Source organism: Scyliorhinus canicula, chromosome 10 (genome assembly GCF_902713615.1).
Source record: "Scyliorhinus canicula chromosome 10, sScyCan1.1, whole genome shotgun sequence".
Classification (NCBI taxonomy): domain Eukaryota; kingdom Metazoa; phylum Chordata; class Chondrichthyes; order Carcharhiniformes; family Scyliorhinidae; genus Scyliorhinus; species Scyliorhinus canicula.
In genome coordinates, this window is record NC_052155.1 from 141,223,619 (window position 1) to 141,249,486 (window position 25,868).

Genomic DNA, 25,868 nt, shown 5'->3' on the forward strand with positions numbered 1-25,868 from the left:
AACTCCATTCTGAACATTTCCCATCAACTACCACTCTCTGTCTTCTTTCAACTAGCCAATTTCTGATCCACATCTCTAAATCACCGTCAATCCCCAGCCTCCGTATTTTCTGCAATAGCCGACCGTGGGGAACCTTATCAAACGCTTTACTGAAATCCATATACACCACATCAACTGCTCTACCCTCGTCTACCTGTTCAGTCACCTTCTCAAAGAACTCGATAAGGTTTGTGAGGCATGACCTACCCTTCACAAAACCATGCTGACTATCCCTAATCATATTATTCCTATCTAGATGATTATAAATCGTATCTTTTATAATCCTCTCCAAGACCTTACCCACCACAGACGTTAGGCTCACCGGCCTATAGTTACCGGGGTTATCTCTACTCCCCTTCTTGAACAAAGGGACCACATTTGCTATCCTCCAGTCCTCTGGCACTATTCCTGTAGCCAATGATGACCTAAAAATCAAAGCCAAAGGCTCAGCAATCTCTTCCCTGGCTTCCCAGAGAATCCTAGGATAAATCCCATCCGGCCCTATCTATTTTCACCTTGTCCAGAATTGCCAACACTTCTTCCCTATGCACCTCAATGCCATCTATTCTAATAGCCTGGGTCTCAGCATTCTCCTCCACAATATTATCTTTTTCTTGAGTGAATACTGACGAAAAGTATTCATTTAGTATCTCGCTTATCTCCTCAGCCTCCACACACAACTTCCCACCACTGTCCTTGACTGGCCCTACTCTTACCCTAGTCATTCTTTTATTCCTGACATACCTATAGAAAGCTTTTGGGTTTTCCTTGATCCTACCTGCCAAAGACTTCTCATGTTCCCTCCTTGCTCATCTCAGCTCTCTCTTTAGATCCTTCCTCGCTTCCTTGTAACTATCAAGCGCCCCAACTGAAACTTCATGCCTCATCTTCACATAGGCCTCCTTCTTCCACTCTCCCATAACAACTACGGTATGCATTGTTTGTACAGCATGCAGGAAATAATACTTTTCACTGTATACTAATACATGTGACAATAACAAAATCAAATTAAAAAAAAAACACAGAACATTTTGGGTGGGTTTTTCCAGCCCCTCCTTTGGGTGGGATCTTCAGGTCCCAGCGAAATCAATGGAGATGTGAATGTCTCGCCTCATCCACTGCAGGGGAACCTATCATGGCGGGGCCAGAGAGTCCCAGCCATTGTATAAAAGCAAATTACTGCGGATGCTGGAATCTGAAACAAAAGTGAAAATGCTGGAAAATCTCAGCAGGTCTGGCAGCATCCGGAGGGAGAGAAATGAGCTAACGTTTCGAGTCTGCCGACTCTTTGTCAAAGCTCCATGAAAAGATCAGGGCTTTGACAAAGAGTCTGCATTGTGTCCACTGAGGCAAGTATTTTTCTGTTAGTTATCTATTGATTTGTGTATTGATTTGATTTTGACTTTTGATCTGTGCTGTAAACAATCTATCATTCGATGTGCATGATACTGTTTCTAACACACAATGGATGTCCTTTGATTTTTCCTCCTGTGGAAATACAGGCTTCAAGCAAGCTCAGTTTCAAGCTTATATTGGAACAGGTTTCATCTGCAGATAGATAGAGTGGGACAATTTTCCTCTCTTTGTCTACTGGTACCCTGATGTACCATCAGTGGGAAATGGAGGAAATAGGGGGAAAGGAAAATATGCTGACTCATTGCCCAATGTCACTTCTAGGACTTCCTACTGAATGTGAGATCAATACATCTGTTCAAAATAATTTTTTTTATTTTTAAATAACTTTTATTCAAATTTTTCAACAACAAATTTTCTCCCCACAGTTAAAGTAAACAAGGTGTATTAAACTAAACAGAAACAGAAATCCCCCCCAATACAAAGTAATAAATTAATAACTAATAACAATGCAAGAAAGAAAAAGAAATAGCAAACACACCGTCGCAAAAACAAACCCCCTTAACAAATCCCGAACCCCCCCTCGTCCTACCCCCCTTCCTCCCCCCCCGCCGCCCCTCCCCCCCCCCTCCCTCCTCCCCCCCCCCCCCCCCCCCCCCCCCCGGGTTGCTGCTGAGACTGACCGCCCTCTACCTCTCCGCCAGGAAATCGAGAAAAGGCTGCCACCGCCGGAAGAACCCTTGTACTGACCCCCTCAGGGCAAACTTAATCTTTTCCAGCCTGATGAACCCGGCCATGTCATTGATCCAGGTCTCCGGGCTCGGGGGCTTCGCGTCCCTCCACTGTAAGAGAATCCTACGCCGGGCTACTAGAGACGCAAAGGCCAGTGTACCGGCCTCTCTCGCCTCCTGCACTCCCGATGCTCCGATGCCACCCCAAAGATCGCGAGCCCCCAGCCTGGCTCCACCCGGGAACCGACCACCTTGGACAAAGTCCCCACCACCCCCTTCCAAAACCCCTTTAATGCCGGACATGCCCAGAACATATGGGTGTGGTTCACCGGGCCTCCTGAACACCTCACGCACCTGTCTTACCCCCCAAAGAACGGCTCATCCTGGCCCCAGTCATGTGCGCCCTGTGCAGCACCTTCAGCTGAATTAAGCTGAGCCGTGCGCAAGAAGAGGACGAGTTCACCCTCCCCAGGGCATCCGCCCACGTCCCGTCGTCAATCTCTTCCCCTAGTTCCTCCTCCCACTTCACTTTCAGCCCCTCCACCAAGGCCGCCTCCCCTTCCTACATCACCTGATAAATCGCCGAGATCCTCCCCTCACCGACCCACGTCCCCGAGAGCACCCTATCCTGCACCCCCCCCCCCCCAGGCGGCAGTAGTGGGAACTCTACCACCTGTCGCTTAACAAACGCCCTAATCTGCATATACCTGAAAGCATTCCCGGGGGGGGAGGCCCCACTTCCCCTCCAACTCCTCTAAAGTCGCAAACTTCCCATCGAGGAAAAGGTCCCCCATCCGCCTGATGCCTGCCCTATGCCAACTCAAAAACCCACCATCCATTCTCCCTGGTGCAAACCGATGATTGCCCCGTATCGGGGCCCACAGTGAGGCCTTCACTTCCCCCCTGTGCCGCCTCCACTGCCCCCAAATTTTGAGGGATGCCACCACCACCGGACTCGTGGAATATGTTGCCGAGGGGAGCGGAAGCGGGGCCGTCACCAATGCCCCCAAACTCGTACCCACACAGGACGCCACCTCCAACCTCTTCCATGTGGCACCCTCCCCCTCCATCACCCACCTGCGAATCATTGCCACATTCGCAGCCCAGTAATACCCACACAGGTTGGGCAGCGCCAAACCGCCTGCCTCCCTTCTTCGCTCCAGGAATACCCTCCTCACTCTCGGGGTCTTCTGCGCCCACACAAACCCCAGAATACTCTTATTCGCCCTTTTGAAAGAAGCCTTCGGAATCAATATGGGGAGGCACTGGAAAAGAAACAAAAACCTCGGGAGCACCGCCATTTTAACCGACTGGACCCTGCCCGCCAACGAAAGCGGCAGCGCGTCCCAGCTCCTGAACTCTTCCTCCATCTGTTCCACCAGCATCAAAAAGTTAAGCCTGTGCAGGGCCCCCCAGCTCCTAGCTATCTGAACCCCAAGATATCTAAAGCTCCTCTCCGCCCTCTTCAACGGGAGCTCCCCTATCTCCCTCTCCTAGTCCCCCAGGTGCAGCACAAACAGCTCACTTTGCCCCACATTGAGCTTGTAGCCCGAAAAGTCCCCAAACTGCCCAAGTATCTTCAGCACCTCTGGCATCCCCCCCAGCTGGATCCATGACATACAACAGTAAATCGTCTGCGTACAACGACAACCTGTGCTCCTCTCCCCCCGCACAATCCCCCTCCGGCTCTTCGAATCCCTCAGCGCCATGGCCAAGGGCTCAATCGCCAACGCGAAGGGCAGGCACCCCTGCCTCGTCCCCCGGGAAAGCCGGAAGTCCTCCAACCTCCTCCCGTTCATCACCACACTCGCCACCGGGGAGCTGTACAGCAACCTCACCCAGCTGATGAATCCCTCACCAGGGTCTCACGGTAGCATGGTGGTTAGCATCAATGCTTCACAGCTCCAGGGTCCCAGGTTCGATTCCCGGCTGGGTCACTGTCTGTGTGGAGTCTGCACGTCCTCCCCGTGTGTGCGTGGGTTTCCTCCGGGTGCTCCGGTTTCCTCCCACAGTCCAAAGATGTGCGGGTTAGGTGGATTGGCCATGCTAAATTGCCCGTAGTGTAAGGTTAATGGGGGGATTGTTGGGTTACGGGTATACGGGTTACGTGGGTTTAAGTAGGGTGATCATTGCTCGGCACAACATCGAGGGCCGAAGGGCCTGTTCTGTGCTGTACTGTTCTATGTTCTATGTTCAAACCCAAACCTCCTCAGCACTTCCCACAGGTAACTCCACTCCACCCTGTCAAAAGCTTTCTCTGCATCCATCGATGCTACTATTTCTGCCTCGCCAGCCGCCGACGCCATCATCAGAACATTAAGAAGCCGCCGTACGTTGACATTCAGCTGCCTCCCCTTCACAAACCCCTTTGGTCCTCATGGATAACCATCGGGACCACATCTTCCACCCTTATGGACAGTACCTTTGTCAACAACTTTGCGTCCACGTTAAGGAGCGAGATCGGCCTATAGGACCCACACTGGGTCCTTGTCCCGCTTCAGGATCAAAGAGATGATTGACCTAGACATCGTCGGGGGCAGAGCCCCCCCCATCCCTCGCCTCGTTCAGGGTCCATACAAGCAGCGGGCCCAGCAGATCTGAAAACTTCTTGTAAAATTCCACCGGGAACCCGTCAGGTCCCGGCGCTTTCCCTGTCTGCATGCTCCCCAGTGCCTCCATCAGCTCCCCCAACTCGATTGGGGCTCCCAGACCCTCCACCCTCTCATCCTCTACTCTTGGGAACTCCAGCCCATCCAGAAAGCGGTCCATTCCGCCCGCCTCCCTGGGGGGCACCGCCTGGTACAGCCCCTCGTAAAAGGATCTGAACACCCCATTGATGTCCCTGCCACCAAGTTCCCTCCTGCATCCGTAACCTCCCCCTATCTCTCTCACTGCCTCCCGCTTCCGGAGCTGGTGGGCCAACATCCGACTTGCCTTCTCCCCATACTCATATACCGCCCCCTGCGCCCTCCTCCACTGCGCCTCCACCTTCCGGGTGGTCAGTATATCGAACTCCGCTTGGAGACTGCGCCGCTTCCTCAAAAGCCCCTCCTCCGGGACATCCGCATACCTCCTATCCACCCTTACCATTTCCTCCACCAGCCTCTCCCTCTCAATCCTCTCCCCCCTCTCCCTGTGCGCCCGAATAGATATAAGCTCCCCTCTAACTACTGCCTTCAGCACTTCCCAAACCACCCCAACTTGCACCTCCCCGTTGTCATTGGCTTCCAGATACCCCTCTATACCCCTACGGACCCGCCCACACGCTTCCTCCTCTGCCAGAAGCCCCACATCTAACCTCCACAGCGGCCGCTGATCCTTCCCCTCCCCCAGCTCCAGGTCCACCAAATGCGGAGCGTGGTCAGATATGGCTATTGCCGAATACTCCGCCCCCACCACTCTCGGGATCAGCGCCCTGCTGAGAACAAAAAAGTAAATCCGGGAATAAGCCTCTTACCTGTCCTAGACTTCAAGCAATCCAGAGCTGGATCCAGCACCATATTGAAGTCCCCACCCAGGATCAAACCCCCCATCTCCAGGTCTGGGATCTGGCTCAGCATGCGCCGCATGAAACCCGCATCGTCCCAGTTGGGGGCGTACACATTGATCAGAACCACCCGCTCCCCCTGAAGTCTACCACTCACCATTACATATCTACCTGCACTGTCCGCCACCACATTAGACGCAACAAACGACAAGCTCTTCCCGACTAAGATCGCCACCCCTCGATTCTTCGCATCGAACCCCGAGTGAAACACCTGTCCTACCCAGCCTCTTCTCAGACTCACCTGATCCGCTACCTTAAGGTGTGTCTCCTGGAGCATAGCTACGTCTGCTCCCAGCCCCCTCAGGTGTGCCAAGACCCAGGACCGCTTCACCGGTCCATTCAGCCCCCTCACGTTCCATGTGACCAGCCAAATCTGGGGGCCCCCTCCCTCTGTGCCGATCAGCCATAGCTCTCCCACGGCTCACCACGTGCCCAGGGAACCCCCCAGGCCCATTCCCCACGGTGGCAGACCCCTCTCCCAGCCCCCCCTTCACCAGCCGTTTCCCTACGGCCCCTACAGCAGCAACCCGGTACTCCCCCCCCCCCCCACTTCCCTCCCCTCGAGCCCCCCCCCACCGAGCTAAGGCCCCCCCTAGCTGCGTAACCCCTAACATTGTACTTCCGTAAGTCAGCCGACTCCTGCTGGCCCCGGCTACCCCCGCCATACTGACGACCCCCCCACCCCCCCGATGCAACGCAACTACCAATCTCCCCTCCTAGTGCTGGCCCCAACTCTTCCAGCGCGGGAAGAAAGCCCGCGCTTCCATCCCAAACCCCGCCCCCCCGGCCCAACACGCGGGAAAAAGACGGGCACATGACCCAGCGGGACCGCGAACAGCTCCCCAACCCTCCACCAGTGGAAAAAACTAAAAAGCACCACAGTAAATAAATAACAGCCCCAAAAAACGAAGAAGCAGAGCAACAAAAAAGCAACATCAAACATAGCCATTAAAAAAGAAAGGATACCAAGGAGGACAAAGCCTCTGGACAATGTACATCATTCCCCAGCCCCCCAGTCCTCAGATCGAGTCCAATTTCTCTGCCTGGACAAAAGCCCAGGCCTCCACCGGAGAGTCAAAGTAGAGCTGGTGGTCCTTGTAAGTGACGCAAAGGCGAGCCGGCTGTAACAGGCCAAACTTCACCCCCTTCCTGTGAAGTGCTCCCTTTCCCCGATTGAAGCCGGCCCTTCTCTTCGCCACCTCCGCGCTCCAGTCCCGATAGATCCTAATGTCTGCATTCTCCCACTTGCTGCTCCTTTCCTTCTTCGCCCATCTCAGCACACACTCACTGTCAACGAAGCGGTGAAAACGGACCAGCACCGCCCTAGGCGGCTCGTTCGGCCTGGGCTTCCTCAACAGCACTCGATTGGCCCCCTCCAGCTCCAAGGGTCCTTGGAACGACCTCGCGCCCATTAACGAGTTCAACATCACAACCACGTAGGCCCCCAAATCCGAACCTTCCAGCCCCTCCGGGAGGCCCAAAATCCGCAGGTTCTTCCGACGGGAGTGGTTCTCCAACTCCTTCATCCTTGCCAGCCATTTCTTGTGAAGCGCCTCGTGCGACTCCACCTTCACTGCTAGGCCCAGGAGCTCGTCCTCGTTCTCCGAGGTCTTTAGCTGTAGCTTCCGGATCTCCGCAGCCTGAGCTGTCTGGGTCGCCATGATCGTGTCCAGCAAGGCCTTAAACGGTTCCAGGATCCCAGCCTTCAGCTCCCTGAAGGAGCGCTGAAGCAGCTCCTGCTGCTCCCGCGCCCAATGCTGCCACGCTGCCGGTTCCCCGCCCGCCGCCATCTTGTTTTCCTTGCCTCGCACCTTTCTCTGCTTCAAAGTCGATTTTCTGACCGCTCCGCTCCTGGTCCAGCCCATCCACCGGCAGCCAAGCACAGTGGCTGCGTGCCCACCCGGGGAAAAGTCAAACCAGCGCCGCTGCGGGCCCTTAAAAGAGCCTGAAAGTCCAAAAATAGCGGGAGCTACCGAACGTGCGGCTTAGCTCCGCATCACCGCAACCGGAAGTCCTGTTCAAAATAATTAACCATAAATGATGGAGCACGGCAGTCCTTGGACTTGCGACTCCAGGACTGCCGAAAACGGAGTCGAAATGTGATTCGGAATTTCCACAGGAACAATGTTATAAACGGGGATTGGTTCCTGAACCAATCACTGAATAGTGAAATGTTTTAAGTAATTTGCCCTTCTTGCAGTTGGGAAAAGCAGGACATAAAGGAATATAACATAAGAAATAAGAACATAAGAACTAGGAGCAGGAGTAGGCCATCTGGCCCCTCGAGCCTGCTCCGCCATTCAATTAGATCATGGCTGATCTTTTGTGGACTCAGCTCCACTTTCCGCCCGGACACCATAACCCTTAATCCCTTTATTCTTCAAAAAACTATCTATCTTTACCTTAAAAACATGTAATGAAGGAGCCTCACCTGCTTCACTGGGCAAGAAATTCCATAGATTCACAACCCTTTGGGTGAAGAAGTTCCTCCTAAACTCAGTTCTAAATCTACTTCCCCTTATTTTGAGGCTATGCCCCCTAGTTCTGCTGTCACCCGCCAGTGGAAACAACCTGCCCGCATCTATCCTATCTATTCCCTTCATAATTTTAAATGTTTCTATAAGATCCCCCCTCATCCTTCTAAATTCCAACGAGTACAGTCCCAGTCTACTCAACCTCTCCTCATAATCCAACCCCTTCAGCTCTGGGATTAACCTAGTGAATCTCCTCTGCACACCCTCCAGCGCCAGTACGTCCTTTCTCAAGTAAGGAGACCAAAACTGAACACAATACTCCAGGTGTGGCCGCACTAACACCTTATACAATTGCAACATAACCTCCCTAGTCTTAAACTCCATCCCTCTAGCAATGAAGGACAAAATTCCATTTGCCTTCTTAATCACCTGTTGCACTTGTAAACCAACCTTCTGTGACTCATGCACTAGCACACCCAAGCCTCTCTGAACAGCGGCATGCTTTAATATTTTATCGTTTAAATAATAATCCCGTTTGCTGTTATTCCTACCAAAATGGATAACCTCACATTTGTCAACATTGTATTCCATCTGCCAGACCCGAGCCCATTCACTTAACCTATCCAAATCCCTCTGCAGACTTCCAGTATCCTCTGCACTTTTCGCTTTACCACTCATCTTAGTGTCATCTGCAAACTTGGACACATTGCCCTTGGTCCCCAACTCCAAATCATCAATGTAAATTGTGAACAATTGTGGGCCCAACACGGATCCCTGAGGGACACCACTAGCCACTGACTGCCAACCAGAGAAACACCCATTTATCCCAACTCTTTGCTTTCTATTAATTAACCAATCCTCTATCCATGCTACTACTTTACCCTTAATGCCATGCATCTTTATCTTATGCAGCAACCTTTTGTGTGGCACCTTGTCAAAGGCTTTCTGGAAATCCAGATATACCACATCCATCGGCTCCCCGTTATCTACTGCACTGGTAATGTCCTCAAAAAATTCCACTAAATTAGTTAGGCATGACCTGCCTTTTACGAACCCATGCTGCGTCTGCCCAATGGGACAATTTCTATCCAGATGCCTTGCAATTTCTTCCTTGATGATAGATTCCAGCATCTTCCCTATTACCGAAGTTAAACTCACTGGCCTATAATTTCCTGCTTTCTGCCTACCTCCTTTTTTAAACAGTGGCGTCACGTTTGCTAATTTCCAATCCACCGGGACCACCCCAGAGTCTAGTGAATTTCGGTAAATTATCACTAGTGCATCTGCAATTTCCCTAGCCATCTCTTTTAGCACTCTGGGATGCATTCCATCAGGGCCAGGAGACTTGTCTACCTTTAGCCCCATTAGCTTTCCCATCACTCCCTCCTTAGTGATAACAATCGTCTCAAGGTCCTCACCTGTCATAGCCTCATTTCTATCAGTCACTGGCATGTTATTCGTGTCTTCCACTGTGAAGACCAATAGTTTGCTGACGTAGCGTGTAGTCGAAAAAGGGTGTCAATTTATAAATGCTGTCAATGGTATTCATTGTAACTCGAACATTGTAATGTTGAGGATTGCTGTGGGTGTCTTACTGTTCTATTTCCTGTCTTTTGTGCTCCAGCAACACTGAGAATTCATGGGGAGACGGGACGGAACTTGAGTTTACAATACCTTCCATGTAGAACTTAGTCAAATGCCTTTTAGATATATGGACAATGATTTCCCGTCCGTTCATGGCAGCGGGATTCTCTGTCCGTTCACGGCAGTGGGATTCCCCGTCCGATCACGGCAACGGGATTCCCCGTCCGATCACGGCAACGGGATTCCACATTAGTTGATGACAGCGGGATTGCCCGTCCGTTCACGGCAGTGGGATTCCCCGTCCGTTCACGGCAGTGGGATTCCCCGTCCGTTCATGGCAGCGGGATTCCCCGTCCGTTCACGGCAGCGGGATTCCACATCCGTTCACGGCAGCGGGATTGCCCGTCCGTTCACGGCAGCGGGATTGCCCGTCCGTTCACGGCAGCGGGATTCCACATCCGTTCACGGCAGCGGGATTCCCCGTCTGTTCACGGCAGCGGGATTCCCCGTCCGTTCACGGCAGCGGGATTCCACATCCGTTCACGGCAGCGGGATTGCCCGTCCGTTCACGGCAGCGGGATTCCACATCCGTTCACGGCAGCGGGATTGCCCGTCCGTTCACGGCAGTGGGATTCCCCATCTAGTCACGGCAGCGGGATTGCCCGTCCGTTCACGGCAGTGGGATTCCCTGTCCGTTCACGGCAGCGGGATTGCCCGTCCGTTCACGGCAGCGGGATTCCACATCCGTTCACGGCAGCGGGATTGCCCGTCCGTTCACGGCAGCGGGATTCCACATCCGTTCACGGCAGCGGGATTCCCCGTCTGTTCACGGCAGCGGGATTCCCCGTCCGTTCACGGCAGCGGGATTCCACATCCGTTCACGGCAGCAGGATTGCCCGTCCGTTCACGGCAGTGGGATTCCCCGTCCGTTCACGGCAGCGGGATTCCACATCCGTTCACGGCAGCGGGATTGCCCGTCCGTTCACGGCAGCGGGATTCCACATCCGTTCACGGCAGCGGGATTGTCCGTCCGTTCACGGCAGCGGGATTCTCCGTCCATTCACGGCAGCGGGATTCCCCGTCCGTTCACGGCAGTGGGATTCCCCATCTAGTCACGGCAGCGGGATTGCCCGTCCGTTCACGGCAGCGGGATTCCCCGTCCATTCACGGCAGCGGGATTCCCCGTCCGTTCACGGCAGCGGGATTCCACATCCGTTCACGGCAGTGGGATTCCCCATCTAGTCACGGCAGCGAGATTGCCCGTCCGTTCACGGCAGCGGGATTCCCCGTCCATTCACGGCAGCGGGATTCCCCGTCCATTCACGACAGCGGGATTCTCTGTCCGTTAACGACAGCGGGATTCTCTGTCTGTTAACGACAGCGTGATTCTCCGGTCCCACTGCAGTGTATAGAGATTTGGTTGCATGCCAAATTCTCCGTCCTCGCTTGCAGCGGTAACGGGGTGGACTTGCAATGGGCAAATATGGCCATGCATTCAACTGTAATCCCAATCATTTAAAAAAAAAATGAGATAGCCACCAGCCCACCTTAGAAACACATTGTTAACATCTAGTGAATTACCTCAAATCCAAAGTTGAAACCACCCCTGATTGGTGGTCCAGGAGGTCCTGGAAGTCCTGGTGGACCCTGTGGCCCTGTTCTTCCAGGCTGACCTGGGGGTCCTGGAGGCCCTGCTTTGCCATTACCTCCAACTTCTCCCTGCAAAGGAACAATATTACAAACTTTATGGATGGTCATGCTTTTTACGCATTCAAATTTGCCTTATCTAATTATAATTCTTCTTCAATATAATTCATTTTTCTTTTCAGCGAACAGGGAGTGCGGAAAGTATAATGAATTCAGAAGCTCATGGAATGAAGATCTTTGTTTTCTCTCCCATTTTCTGGATACCAAACATTTTTGCTCATGAGTCAATGCAGTGGGAATTTCAACTTGTAGCTTCACTTGTTCACTTCTACAAGTCACCTTGGAAACTGCATTTGTTCTGCCCAAAGAATCTTTGAAAGCAGACCAGTGCGATGAAAGCAAATTATGAGCGGAATTTAATCTTCGAGACTAATATAGTCACACTTTTCTTGTGGCCTTTTATGTTCAATAAGCCTGGTGAGCAAAATGCACACTTTGAGATATGGATGTTGGTGAAACTGGTTTGCAAAAGAACAGTAAAATACAAATGAATGCATTAAAGCTAAGATATTTAAAGAAACAACTTTCATTTGTAAAATATTTTCATGGCCTCAGGATATCCCAAAGTGCTTTACAGTCAGTTAAGCACTTTTCAAAATGTTGTCAGGGTAGGGTTCAGCTAATTTCCTTATAGCAATCTCCCACAGTCAACAGTAAGATAACGACAAAGATAAGGGATGGGATTCTCCGTTGCCCGATGTCAGAATTGGGAAACACGATTGGGCGGAGAATTGTTTCTGATGCAGAACTCGCAAAGGGTGTCGATTTGATGCCAAATCGCAATTCGCCATCACCTCGACAGCGGCGTCGTTACAATTCGTGAAACCGGCGTCGTGACCAATGAGGGAGAGAGGAGGAAGGACACAGAGAGGTGCAACCGTGGGCCCCTGCCACGGCCAAGGTGGAGGGGGGTGGGGGGGACGACGACGGGAGGGAAGGGCCATGGGGCCGGGGTGACCCCCCCCCACAGGACTGGGGCAATGTCCAGGCACGGACCGCCATTGCCGCCGCCTGGAAGGCAGCCATCTTGCTGCACACCCCACTGCTTACCCACCTTGGCCCCTGGTTCTGCAGAGTGACACTGGCCTGATGGGTGCCCCTGAGTGCCCTGCCACCCTTACCCAGCCGGCACCTGCCAGGGCATCGGGCGGCCCACACAGGGAAACAGCCACTGCAGCCCCTAGGAGAGTCCGGACAGGGGTCACAGAGCATACCGCTGGCAAGGGCAGTGCCAGCCGATAGCACCCCTCGCATCAGAGGCAGGCGCCAGGACCAGAGGCCACCACGGTGCCTGGCACTAACGGGACCAGGGGTGGCAGGATGTGGGGTGGGGGAACATGCAAGGGTGGAACCCGCTGTGCCAACCAGGGCCATCATGTAGCCCATTGGACACGATTGGGCATGGAAGAATGCACCATGCTAACATGTCAGTCTTTCACCCCCTGCTGAGAATGGATACTGGAATTTAACCAACTGCCCTGGGTTGGCAGTAACACCGGGTCTGGACCATGGGATGGAAGGTGATGACAACTGCTCAACGATGAGCTCTGGTCATTCGCATTGTTTGCACGGTAGCAGTTTCCATCATCCACCTCGGTGATTCCTGCATGTGAGCTGGTCATTCCATCACACGGTGCTATCGGATCCCTGGGGTGACGGTGGTGGGCTGGTCGAGGGGAAGAGTCTAGTCCATATCTAAAAGGTTAGGAGGGGTTATTGGGTTATGGGGATAGGGTGGAAATAAGGGCTTAAGTTGGTTGGTGCAGACTCGATGAGTTGAATGGCCTCCTTCTGCACTGTATGTTCTATGTTCACCCACAATGTCCGTCCTCTCCTCTCCACCACCACCCAGCTGCACCCCATCTCTGGCCAGCGCAGACCAGTCCTATCTCATACCCATCTGACAGAACACCAAGGCAGGTTGTAACAAAGTGAACAGGTGTTTAACGTATAATAATAATCTTTATTATTGTCACAAGTAGGCCCACATTAACACTGCAAGGAGGCCACTGTGAAAATTCCTTAGCTGCCACACTCCGGCACCTGATCGAGCAGACAGATGGAGAGCGGGATTCTCCGACCCCTCCCCCGGGTTGGAGAATCGCCGGGGTCCGGCGTGAATTCCCGCCCCCTCCGGCTGCCGATTTCTCCGGCGCTGGGGTTTTGGCGGGGGCGGGAATCGCGATGAGCTGGTCAGCGGCTGCTGGCAGCGCCCCCCCCCGGCGATTCTCTGGCACACGATGGGCCGAGTGGCTGCCCGTTTTCACAATCACAACAGGTCCTTACCGGCGGGACCTGGCTCCATGGCAGCCCGCAGAGTCCTCGAGGGGGCGTCGGGGGATCTGGCCCCGGGGGGGTTCCCCCAAGGTGGCCTGGCCTGCGATCAAGGGGCCAACCGATCCATGGACGGGCCTGTGCCATGGGGGCACTCTTCCCCTCCGCACCGGCCGCTGTCAACATCCGCCATGGCCGGCGCGTAGAAGAACCTCCCTGCGCATGCGCTGGGATGACGCCAGCACACGCTGGCGCTCCCACACATGCGCCAACTCGCGCCGGCAGGCGTAGGCCCTTCAGCGCCAGTTGGCGTGGCACCAAGCCCTTCCGTGCTGGCTGGCGTGGCATCAAACACTCCAGTGCCGGTCTAGCCCCTGGAGGTGCGGAGGATTCTGCACCTTCGGGGTGGCCCAACGCCGGAGTGGCCCGCCCCGCCGGTTCGCGGAGAATCCCGCCCAGGGTATTCAGACGGTCCAATTATCTTTCGGGAATGTGGGAGGAAACCAGAGCACCCAGAGGAAACCCACGCAGACACGGGGAGAACGTGCAGGCTCCACACAGACAGTGACCCTAGCCAGGATTCGAACCTGGGACGCTGGCGCTGTGAAGCAACAGTTCTGACCACTGTGCTACCGTGCTGCCCAAAATGAAAGTGCTGTCACAACATACATACAGAATTGTGCACTACATTCCAAAAGCGATTCACACGTATGTGCCAGTATTGAGAGCATCTTCCACATGTTTGCATTCAGTGGTTTAGATGGATTTCAGTAAAGTTTCATTCAAAAACATTTTTATTTGTATCAAATAAGTAATGAAGGGGATTTGTTATCTAATCACCAAGCGCCGAATATGAATTCCACTTTGGAACACTGTGACATCGATTCCAATATCATTTGTGAACTGGCACCAACAAATTGAAAGGTGTCTTGGAAAGTTCTAGGATTGCTGAAAAATCCAAATTCTCCACCCATGTTGCTAAATTACATTTACATGTGACTCAATTCCAGATTCTGATTGGAATTTTCCAGCTTGGGAATCGTGGTGGGAGGGCCCCGAATTTGGCGTGATGGAAAAAGTCAGTTGCTTGCAACAGAAAATTTATTGTGAGTTTTGTTCTCCCAGCGTTGATTGCAGGTTGAAGGTAGCTCAACTGTCCCTGATCTATGCCGGGAACATTCATGAATGCTCATTAAAAGACCAACGGGCTGGAAATACATTCCCCTTCCAAATCAAAATGGAGATAACTAGAATGGTCTGTTTCCTGATAGTACATAAATGCGCACCTGTGAAGCTTCAGTTTACCCGCAACTTGGAGGTCAGCAGAAACTGCCCCCAAAAACGGGATTCTCCGTTTCTAAGCGTTGAAGTCAACGCAGATTCCGTGGACATTTGCGACAGAAAAGCCGGCACTGCACCTGGAATGATTCCGCTACCGCTGAGGGGCTAGCACTGGTGCCGTGTGGAACATAATCAATTCCAATGGAAAACAGTGCGGATTTGCCAGGTCCATTATTGGCACTCAGGAGGCTGACAAGCTGCAGCTCCATATACACCTTACAATCCCCACACACACTCAATCCAGCCTCCTGGTGGCACTGGTTATGCTGAGCACAGCCATACCACTGATGGGTCGGCTGGGGGGGTGCCCTGGGGAGACACATAGAACATAGAACATAGAACAGTACAGCACAGAACAGGCCCTTCGGCCCTCGATGTAGTGCCGAGCAATGATCACCCTACTCAAACCCACGTATCCACCCTATACCCGTAACCCAACAACCCCCCCCCCCTTAACCTTACTTTTTTAGGACACTACGGGCAATTTAGCATGGCCAATCCACCTAACCCGCACATCTTTGGACTGTGGGAGGAAGCCGGAGCACCCGGAGGAAACCCACGCACACACGGGGAGGACGTGCAGACTCCGCACAGACAGTGACCCAGCCGGGAATCGAACCTGGGACCCTGGAGCTGTGAAGCATTTATGCTAACCACCATGCTACCGTGCTGCCCATACACCTATAGACCTATGGCACTAAGTTCACAATGGGCTGTTAGCGGCGTGTACAGCTGCACGGCTGCTTTCCAGCTGTGGCAATGGTATTCCATGTCCGTCCACCTCGGCCCTACAACCCACTTCCTGGCTACTCCCCGCTATTCCCCCTGGCCCTGCCAGAAACCCCCCCCCCCGCCGGCCAGCGGCACAACCGCCACCAAATTATGGCCATTTTGGACACCTCCCGTACGCCCTCTCCCTCCCTCAGCAGCCGCCACACCGGTCTCATGATTTTAAAAAGCACAAGTGATCCATGCCGTCGGGAACGGAGAATCACGGAGGCGGAGAATTGCGGAGGCCACGGAGAATACCGGTTTGGGCCCGCTAATGATATGCAAACGGTGTCCACTGTACGCGTTTTCTGGAACGCATTGACACCTGTTGAGGTGCTGGAGTATTGCGAATTGGCGTCAAATCTGCACCTGCCACGATTTCGGTGTTGGGACCGATTCGACGCCCAATCACCTTTCCTGATTTTGGCGCCAGGTCGGCTAATGGAGAATCCCACCCATGATCCCCGCCCAGTTCCCCAGAATACGTGAACCGGCAAAACAGAAGTCGCGCATGCGCAGTTGCGCAAAGAGTGCACAGTAAAGGAAGGTCCGTTTGCACGTGCGTGAGAAGCCGTGCATGCGCAGTTGCGCAAAGAGCGCACAGTAAAGGAAAAGCGATCTGCGCATGCGCAATCCATTCCTACGCTCTACGTCACAAGCGTCATGACGCCAGAGGCCTCGGACCACGCCCACTTAAAGGGGAAATATCCCAAAATAGTGAAAAAAACACAATTCTTTCACCTGGAATGACAGCACAATGCCTGAACTTCGACCAGTAGCTGAAAGTAACCTCCGCAGAACCCTGCAACAAGCAGTTAGTACCGCCCTAAGAGGTGATTTAGTTCTTGAAGATTACGACATTGATTTCTTCCTTGGACACAGCAGGCACAATGACAGCTCCGACACAGAAAGTAATGATATGGTCCTTGAAGACTACGACTCGGAAGATGATTTCACCATTGGACGTGGAGACCTCAGCATCAAATCCGAACCGCAACGAGATGTGTTGTACCGTGAAGAATTCGACAGAGACATGGACGAGTTCTTCGGATTTGAGGATCCTCAGCCCAGCACAGACGACATCCTAACCCAGAAGTACAGGATTCTGCTGGGGCCTGACGCCAAGAGACAGAGAGCAGTACAAGCCCACAGAGAGCGGCCTGATGCCAAGGGACCGAGAGCGGTACAAGCCCACAGAGAGCGGCCTGATGCCAAGGGACAGAGAGAGGTACAAGCCCACAGAGAGCGGCCTGATGCCAAGGGACAGAGAGAGGTACAAGCCCACAGAGAGCGGCCTGATGCCAAGGGGCAGAGAGAGGTACAAGCCCACAGAGAGCGGCCTGATGCCAAGGGGCAGAGAGAGGTACAAGCCCACAGAGAGCGGCCTGATGCCAAGGGGCAGAGAGAGGTACAAGCCCACAGAGAGCGGCCTGATACCAAGGGACAGAGAGAGGTACAAGCCCACAGAGAGCGGCCTGATGCCAAGGGGCAGAGAGAGGTACAAGCCCACAGAGAGCGGCCTGATGCCAAGGGACCGAGAGCAGTACAAGCCCACAGAGAGCGGCCTGATGCCACACCAGTGGCCCACGCACCATGAACAGTGCTCCACACACCACAAAGAGTTCCCAACTCCACACAGAGAGTGGTCCACGCACCACAAAGAGTCCCAGACTTCACACAGAAAGTGATGACAGATTCCACAGCGAGGCCACTGCACGACTCCATTGAGAGCGCACAGATCAACTCCTCAGCGAGACCACTGCATGACTCCACATAGGGAACGATGCCAGACTCCACAGAGAGAGCGATACAAGACTCCACAGCGAGTTTGTTGAGAGACTCCACGATGGAAGCAACGCAAGACTCCAGAGCGCAGTTCTTGCATGAACACGACCATGAAGGTCTAGCAAACGTATCTGAGCAACCAGCAGCAGACGATGCAAGTCTGCCACGCTCAAGCGCACAGCAGTTGAACAACAAAAAGACTATGACAATCTACCTAGATTATTTGAGCCACGAGAAGAAGACTCTGACAGTCTACCCAACTCATCTAACCGACAAGAAGACACTGAAGGTCTACCCACTATGTGTGCGACAAGTGACAAAGGCTTCACAATTCCCATTCCAGATGTGCGACATCTCAGCGAGACTGACAGATCTCAGCTAGTATGTACAGAGGCACTCGACAATCGAAGTGAGGCTACCAGTGACACCACATTAATTCAAAGCTCATCCACTCGAGCCTCTCCACAAGAAAATGCATTCCTGAACATTTTGACTCCAGACGGGGAGCATCAAGACATCTCGGATGATTCAAGTCAACCTGAAATGACTCCGGACAGGGAGTGTCAAGAAACCAAAGTTGATTCAGGTTAACCAGAAAGGACTCCAGATGGGGAGCATCGACAAGCCAAAGATGATTCCTGTGAACCGGACATGACTCCAGACGGGGAGCGCCGAGGAATCAGCAGATGCCACAAAGGACACTGACACAAGTAACTTTTTGAAGGATTCGAAGTCTCCACTCGGTGTTGTCATTGAGCGCAACGAACACAACAACAAAACCTACGAAAACATCAACAAAGACAACAACAAGAATCGTACCAAAGGCACCGACATCAACAACAAGCACGACAAAAACAACAACACTGGAACAACGACTGGAATGACATGGTACATCTCTGCAAATGCAGGACAATGTAACAGCACGGCTCCTAACATATAGAACATAGATCATTACAGCGCAGTACAGGCCCTTCGGCCCTCGATGTTGCGCCGACCTGTGAAACCACTCTAAAGCCGATCTACACTATTCCCTTATCATCCATATGTTTATCCAATGACCATTTAAATACCCTTAATGTTGGCGAGTCCACTATTGTTGCAAGTAGGTTATTCCATGCCCTTACTACTCTCTGAGTAAAGAACCTACCTCTGACATCTGTCCTATATCTATCTCCCTCAATTTAAAGCTATGCCCCGTCATGCTAGCCATCACCAACCGAGGAAAAAGGCTCTCACTGACCACCCTATCTAATCCTCTGATCACCATGTATGCCTCAATTAAGTCACCTCTTAACCTTCTTCTCTCTAACGAAAACAGCCTTAAGTCCCTCAGCCTTTCCTCATAAGATCTTCCCTCCATACCAGGCAACATCCTGGTAAATCTCCTCTGCACCCTTTCCAATGTTTCCACATCCTTCCTGTAATGCGGCGACCAGAACTGCACGCAATATTCCAAATACGGCCGCACCAGAGTTTTGTACAGCTGCAACATGACCTCATAGCTCCGAAACTCAATCCCTCTGCCAATAAAAGCTAACACACCGTACGCCTTCTTAACAACCCTATCAACCTGGGAGGCAACTTTCAGGGATCTATGTACATGGACACCGAGATCTCTCTGCTCATCCACACTACCAAGAATCTTACCATTAGCCCAGTACTCTGTCTTCCTGTTACTCCTTCCAAAATGCATCACCTCACACTGTTCTGCATTAAACTCCATTTGCCACATCTCAGCCCAGTTCTGCAGCTTATCTATGCTCCTCTGTAACCTGCAACATTCTTCTGCACTATCCACAACTCCACTGACTTTAGTGTCATCTACAAATTTACTCACCCATCCTTCTACGCCCACCTCCAGGTCATTTATAAAAATGACAAATAGCAGTGGCCCCAAAACAGATCCTTGTGGTACTCCACTAGTAACTGAACTCCAGGCTGAACATTTCCCATCTACCACCACCTTCTTACAACTAGCCAATTTCTGATCCAAATTGCTAAATCACCCTGAATCCCATGCCTCTGTATTTGCTGCAATAGCCTACCGTGGGGAACCTTATCAAACGCTTTACTGAAATCCATATACATCACATCAACTGCTTTACCCTCGTCCACCTGTTTGGTCACCTTTTCAAAGAACTCAATAAGGTTTGTGAGGCACGACCGACCCTTCACAAAACTGTGTTGACTACCCCTAATCAAATTATTCCTTTCCAGATGATTATACATCCTATTTCTTATAAACCTTTCCAAGACTTTACCCACAACAGAAGTAAGGCTCACTGGTTTCCCAGAGAATCCTAGGATAAATGCTATCCGGCCCAGGGGACTTATCTATTTTCACGCTTTCCAGAATCGCTAACACCTCCTCCTTATGAACCTCAAGCCCTTCTAGTCTAGTAGCCTGTATCTCAGTATTCTCCTCGACAACATTGTCTTTTTCCTGCATGTATACTGACGAAAAATATTAATTTAGCACCTCTCCTATCTCCTCGGACTCCACGCACAACATCCCACTACTGTCCTTGACTGGCCCTACTCTTACCCTAGTCATTCTTTTATTCCTGACATACCTATAGAAAGCTTTAGGGTTAGCCTTGATCCTACCTGCCAAAGACTTCTCATGGACATGCAGTAGCTGTTCCTTGAACAAGCTCCACATTTCAATTGTTCCCATCCCCTGCAGTTTCCTTCCCCATCCTATGCATCCTAAGTCTTGCCTCATCGCTTCATAATTGCCTTTCCCCCAGCTATAACTCTTGCCCTGCGGTATATGTCTATCCCTTTCCATCGCTAAAGTAAACATAACTGAATTGTGGTCACTATCACCAAAGTGCTCACCCACCTCCAAATCTAGCACCTGTCCTGGTTCATTACCCAGTACCAAATCCAATACGGCCTCGCCTCTCGTTGGCCTACCTACATACTGCATCAGGAAACCCTCCTGCACACATTGGACAAAAAAGGACCCATCTAAAGTACTCGATCTATAGCGTTTCCAGTCAATATTTGGAAAGTTAAAGTCCCCCATAACAACTACCCTGTTACTCTCGCTCCTCTCCAGAATCATCTTTGCAATCCTTTCCTCTTCATCTCTGGAACTTTTCGGAGGCCTATAGAAAAGCCCTAACAGGGTGACCTCTCCTTTCCTGTTTCTAACCTCAGCCAATTCTACCTCAGTAGATGAGTCCTCGTCAAACGTCCTTTATGCCACTGCAATACTGTCCTTGACTAACAATGCCACCCCTCCCCCTCTCTTACCACCTTCCCTGAGTTTACTGAAATATCTAGACCTCGGAACCTGCAACAACCATTCCTGTCCCTGCTCTATCCATGTCTCCGAAATGGCCACATCGAAGTCCCAGGTACCAACCCATGCTGCAAGTTCACCCACCTTATTCTGAATGCTCCTGGCATTGAAGTAGACACACTTTAAACCACCTTCCTGCCTGCCGGTACACTCCTGCAACCTTGAAACCTTAGTCATGACCTCACTACTCTCAACCTCCTGTACACTGGAGCTACAATTCCGGTTCCCAACCCCCTGCTGAATTAGTTTCAACCCTCCCTGGCAAGAGTACAGCCATACCATGGCATGACAGCAAATCTAACCGTTTCAAGTTTGCTCCACTACAAACAAGCAAACCAGCTTTCAACACAGGTGACACACTGCATCACTACCACAAGCGTAGAAAAAAAGTGTCCAAGTCAGACAACAAAGTGATTTGACCACTTCTTAGTTCCTTCAGCACAGGGACACTGACGGCGTTCACAAATCAATGACAACATGAAATGAAAATCGCTTATTGTCACGAGTAGGCTTTAATGAAGTTACTGTGAAAAGCCCCTAGTCGCCACATTCCGGCGCCTGTCCGGGGAGGCTGGTACGGGAACCGAACCGTGCTGCTGGCCTGCTTGGTCTGCTTTAAAAGCCAGCGATTTAGCTGAGTGAGCTAAACCAGCCCCATCACTGCTTCAACAACAAAACAAGAAAGCCACTCGACCATATTCATTCATGAAATTTGGACTCATACATATTATTTGGTATTGTATAATCATCACTGTCATCATGATTTGTACATGTAATCACTTAGTGACACTATTTTGTTCAATTTCCTTTAACACTGTGCAGAAAATATGTAACACGAAAAAGGGGGGATTTGGTGATATGCATCACCCTAAAGACACAAGGGGTTAATGTAAATACACTGAGACTAAGTAAACACTAGAGGGAGCACCAGAGACATCATGACACACAGACATTCAACCAATAGGTTAGTAAGATAGGACATAACCAATGGGCAGTCAAGACACCCAGAGGTGACACTACCACAAGAGGGCTACCCACATAAAAGGACAGGACACACATGCTCTTTCTCTTCCCACAGGCGTCACAAGGGCAGATCGGAAGCATCACACCCACCGCATGGCTTCGAGCAGACTGGTTAGTTAGACTAGTTAGATAGCTCCTAGAGCAAAATTAGCAGGAGAGTCAAGTAGGAGAATTGTTAACTGTTCAATAAATGTGTTAAACCTATCTCCAAGTCTGAACCTTCATTTGTCAGAGTATACATCAAGGAAGCAGCTTATGCTACATGAAGAAGCATAACACAACAATGCAGAGGCCTCATCTTCCTACTGCGCCCCAATATGCCTTTGGACATCAGCTGACAGTGAGCTGTTACTTTGTATCATGCACACAAAGCTGCGAGTTTTGTTCACAATATCCTCAGAGAGAGTGGCTCAGCTTAACTGTCAATTGATTATTTGCAGTATTTACCCTGCATTCGTCAGAGGCCTGACAAGTCTGCCTCCTGCATTGCCTTGGCATTTGGGAGAGACATGGTCCAGTCAGTATTTACACAGCAGGCGATGTTCATGGACCCTGCTGAGCACTCAAGTGATGTGCTGAAGAATCTCTTTCATAGCATTATACTCCTCAACATTGTTCATCCCACAAATCAATCCTTTCTCTCTACCCTAATTCACTTCCCCTGTTGGAACACATCACATCATTCATCCTTTTCCAGCAGCGCAGGGTGGTCCTTATTTTGTTGGCCAGGGGTGCTAATCTCCTTGCCGATCTCCTCCCAGGCAGGCATAGTCAGGTAAACCCATTCCGAGGCAAGAGGACCACCCTCCTTTCTGGACGGCCTGGAGGAGAATCCCCAGGGAGGCCTCCCTGAATCATGGAGCAGAGGATCTGGTTCTGTTGGGTGCCATTGAGAAGCAGGATGAAATAACACACCTGGCCGGCAGTGAGTGAATGTTTGTGAGGATGCCATTTAAATATGGGACAGGAAACGGGGCAGCAGGGTAGCATGGTGGTTAGCATAAATGCTTCACAGCTCCAGGGTCCCAGGTTCAATTCCCGGCTGGATCACTGTCTGTGTGGAGTCTGCACGTCCTCCCCCTGTGTGCGTGGGTTTCCTCCGGGTGCTCCGGTTTCCTCCCACAGTCCAAAGATGTGCGGGTTAGGTGGATTGGCCATGCTAAATTGCCCGTAGTGTCCTAATAAAAGTAAGGTTAAGGGGGGGTTGTTGGGTTACGGGTATAGGGTGGATATGTGGGTTTGAGTAGGGTGATCATGGCTCGGCACCACATTGAGGGCCGAAGGGCCTGTTCTGTGCTGTAATGTTCTATGTCTATGTCTATGAAACATTGGACCCATGAGGGTGGACGAATATCTGCCCACACCACCACAAGATTTGACAAGCTCCTCGCTAATGCATAATTACTGAGCTGAAAAATGGAAGATAGCTGGGCTTCATCTGATCGCCAGGCCAGTTGGAATCATGTTGACTCTCCTGCCCACCACCACATTTCATCTGAGGATGGAAAATTCCATTCTACATGGCTGACTGTTAATGCCCCCTCAGCTGGCATAGCAAGCGACCCGGTCATACCAACAACAGCTCTCAGGGCAAATAGGGATGGGCAGTCAGTGTAATCTTTCAAAAGTAAAATTTACCTTTGCTCCCTGTAGTCCAGGCAGACCAATTCGACCTTGATCACCCTGCAAACAAATACATGACATTGATTTTTCTTGCGTAAAATGGAAAGTTGCAATTGAATCCAAAATCACTGACGAGGCACAGAAGTGTTATTATGAGGCAGCACCGGCTATCTTCTATGTAACAGTCCCAATTACAGAATGGTAATGAAGAACTAGCCCACTGGGATTGAGAAATTCTTCGGTTGAACTGATGATCATCAATTGTGCAGTCAGCTTCTGATTCACAGCTTCATATGAGAATCATCATTTTGTGTGGGAGTACAGCATGTTTAAATGTTGTTGGCTGCATTCGCCCCCTAAAAATCTGCAATAATTTTTATCAGCTGCAAGCCTACTTAAAGCTTTGGCCAATTGACTCAAAATGAGCAATAATTCTGCACTGTAAATTCTAAGACTATGCCTATTCTAGCTGTTCAGAATTTTCTGGACAATATATGTGCTAATGTCTGCCATACAAATTGATGGCGCTGCATTAATAATAAGACCCATTATAAATGACATACAATTGACAATCATCAAGGCGAATGCAGCTAAAATATTTTGCAAAACCAGGAGAATTGCATGTTCTATGTGGGTTAAGCGTTTGTTCTTCTGCAGTTTAGTAATTTGCAGTAAACAAACACTACTGGAGCCAATCCCTTTTCCTAATACACCATTTGCTCTCTCACAGTTGAACAGACATGAACTGCTGTGTGAGAGTAACAAAAAGGCAACAGCAGTGATGTATAATCTCAGCCAACCCAGGGAACAGCACTTGTTGGCATTCTCAGGAATGATTGTTCAGTAAAATCCAGAAAAATAAGCACACCACAAAGGAAATGAACACAATTGAAAACATATGAATTGCTGATGTGCTTACTTGATCGATGAAAAATAGAAAATTTTCAATATGGCCAACATGGTGATACCACAGAGGATGAGGGTGAACTAACGAAATGATAGGCAACAAAGTCAAACTAAAAATAAGGAGGAAAAGATGTTGATGGAGGAAGAGGGGTGCAACTTTGAGAAAACAGGCTAAAGTATATGGGGTGCAAAGGATTACTGCAAAAAAATTAAAATATGGACACGTTTCAACTAAATGGGAACAAAATCCCATAGCGAGCACGTGTGTCGCGTGATTCCCAGCACTCAACAGCTCCGGGAAACACAAGGCTACACCACTCACTTAAAATAAGGGGCCTCAGCGTGGAACATGCAGCAGAGGCATCAAATAGCCCTGTTTTCTACACTTAGGAGCTCCGCTCACCAGAACTCCTCAATAGAGTGGGAGATCTCCAAGGCCCCGACCCCCCCCCCCCCCCACCCCAAGCACTATGGGAGGGTCCTTGGCCCCTCCAACACCTGCGCAGGGCACCCCCAGCCTAATCATCAGCACACAACAAATGCCAGCTTGGCAATGCAAGGCTGGCACCTAGGTGGCACTGCCAAGGTTCCCAGGTGGCACCAGCAGTGTCAGGGTACCACCCTGCCCAAAGGACATGCATCTGGGGGCCTCCGATCCCCTGGGGGACCCCCACAAGTGCCATTCTGGCTTGTCCCATTTGTGGAGACCAGTACTGAAATGCACTCTTCGAGGAGTTGCATTGCCAAGGTTCCCAGGTGGCACTGATGGGGGCACTGCCAGGTTGGCATACGCGCCATGTTGTGGCGCAGTGAGCTGCTTTCTGGGTGCGGCATGGCCATTGGATTGCGCCCTATATGTTTGTTTCAGTATCACACTTGCAAGAGTGATTAGGGATGAAATTGGAAGTGTAAATGCATAAATTTGATGAAGTAACTGAATATGGGAGAAAACAACAGAATTATATAATGGAATGGATTTTTTAATGGACGTTCTTTGCAGAGGCAACTGAATTGGACGCTCTAGGCCTATGCAGTGAATGACTTCACAATGTTTTCAAGACTTACCTTTTGTCCTTTTAGCCCTGGTTCACCAAGAGTCCCATCTGCACCTGGCGGTCCCTTTGGACCCTAGAAATGATTAGTAACCAATTAATGGATTGCAGGAGAACTTAATCTAAAGGCATGCTTTTACATGAAACTAAAAGCTTTTGCCATGTGCACTGTCACATATACCCAGATGTTCAATGCTGTGGAAATTGATACTGACAAAAACATTTGCCCACGTGTTGCTGTTGCACAAGCTTTGACGTGATAGGAGCTATGTACCAACATAAAATCACTTATTAACATTATTTTGCCTTTCAGGACCACTTTCATCTCCAGATGATTTATATAAACAA

At 50.9% G+C, this 25,868-nt stretch overlaps 1 protein-coding gene across 6 annotated transcripts in view; it reads right to left on the bottom strand.

Moving 5' to 3' along the window:
- LOC119972690 (collagen alpha-1(XV) chain-like) overlaps nt 1-25,868 on the bottom strand; it is a 521,348-nt gene that overhangs the window by 184,951 nt on the left and 310,529 nt on the right. For all 6 annotated transcript variants that reach the window (XM_038809807.1, XM_038809806.1, XM_038809803.1 and 3 more), the window contains 3 exons: nt 25,534-25,596; nt 23,578-23,622; nt 11,310-11,447 (listed from right to left, as the gene is read on the bottom strand). In XM_038809807.1, coding sequence (XP_038665735.1) covers nt 11,310-11,447; nt 23,578-23,622; nt 25,534-25,596 — 246 coding nt within the window. The remainder of the gene's footprint in view (nt 1-11,309; nt 11,448-23,577; nt 23,623-25,533; nt 25,597-25,868) is intronic.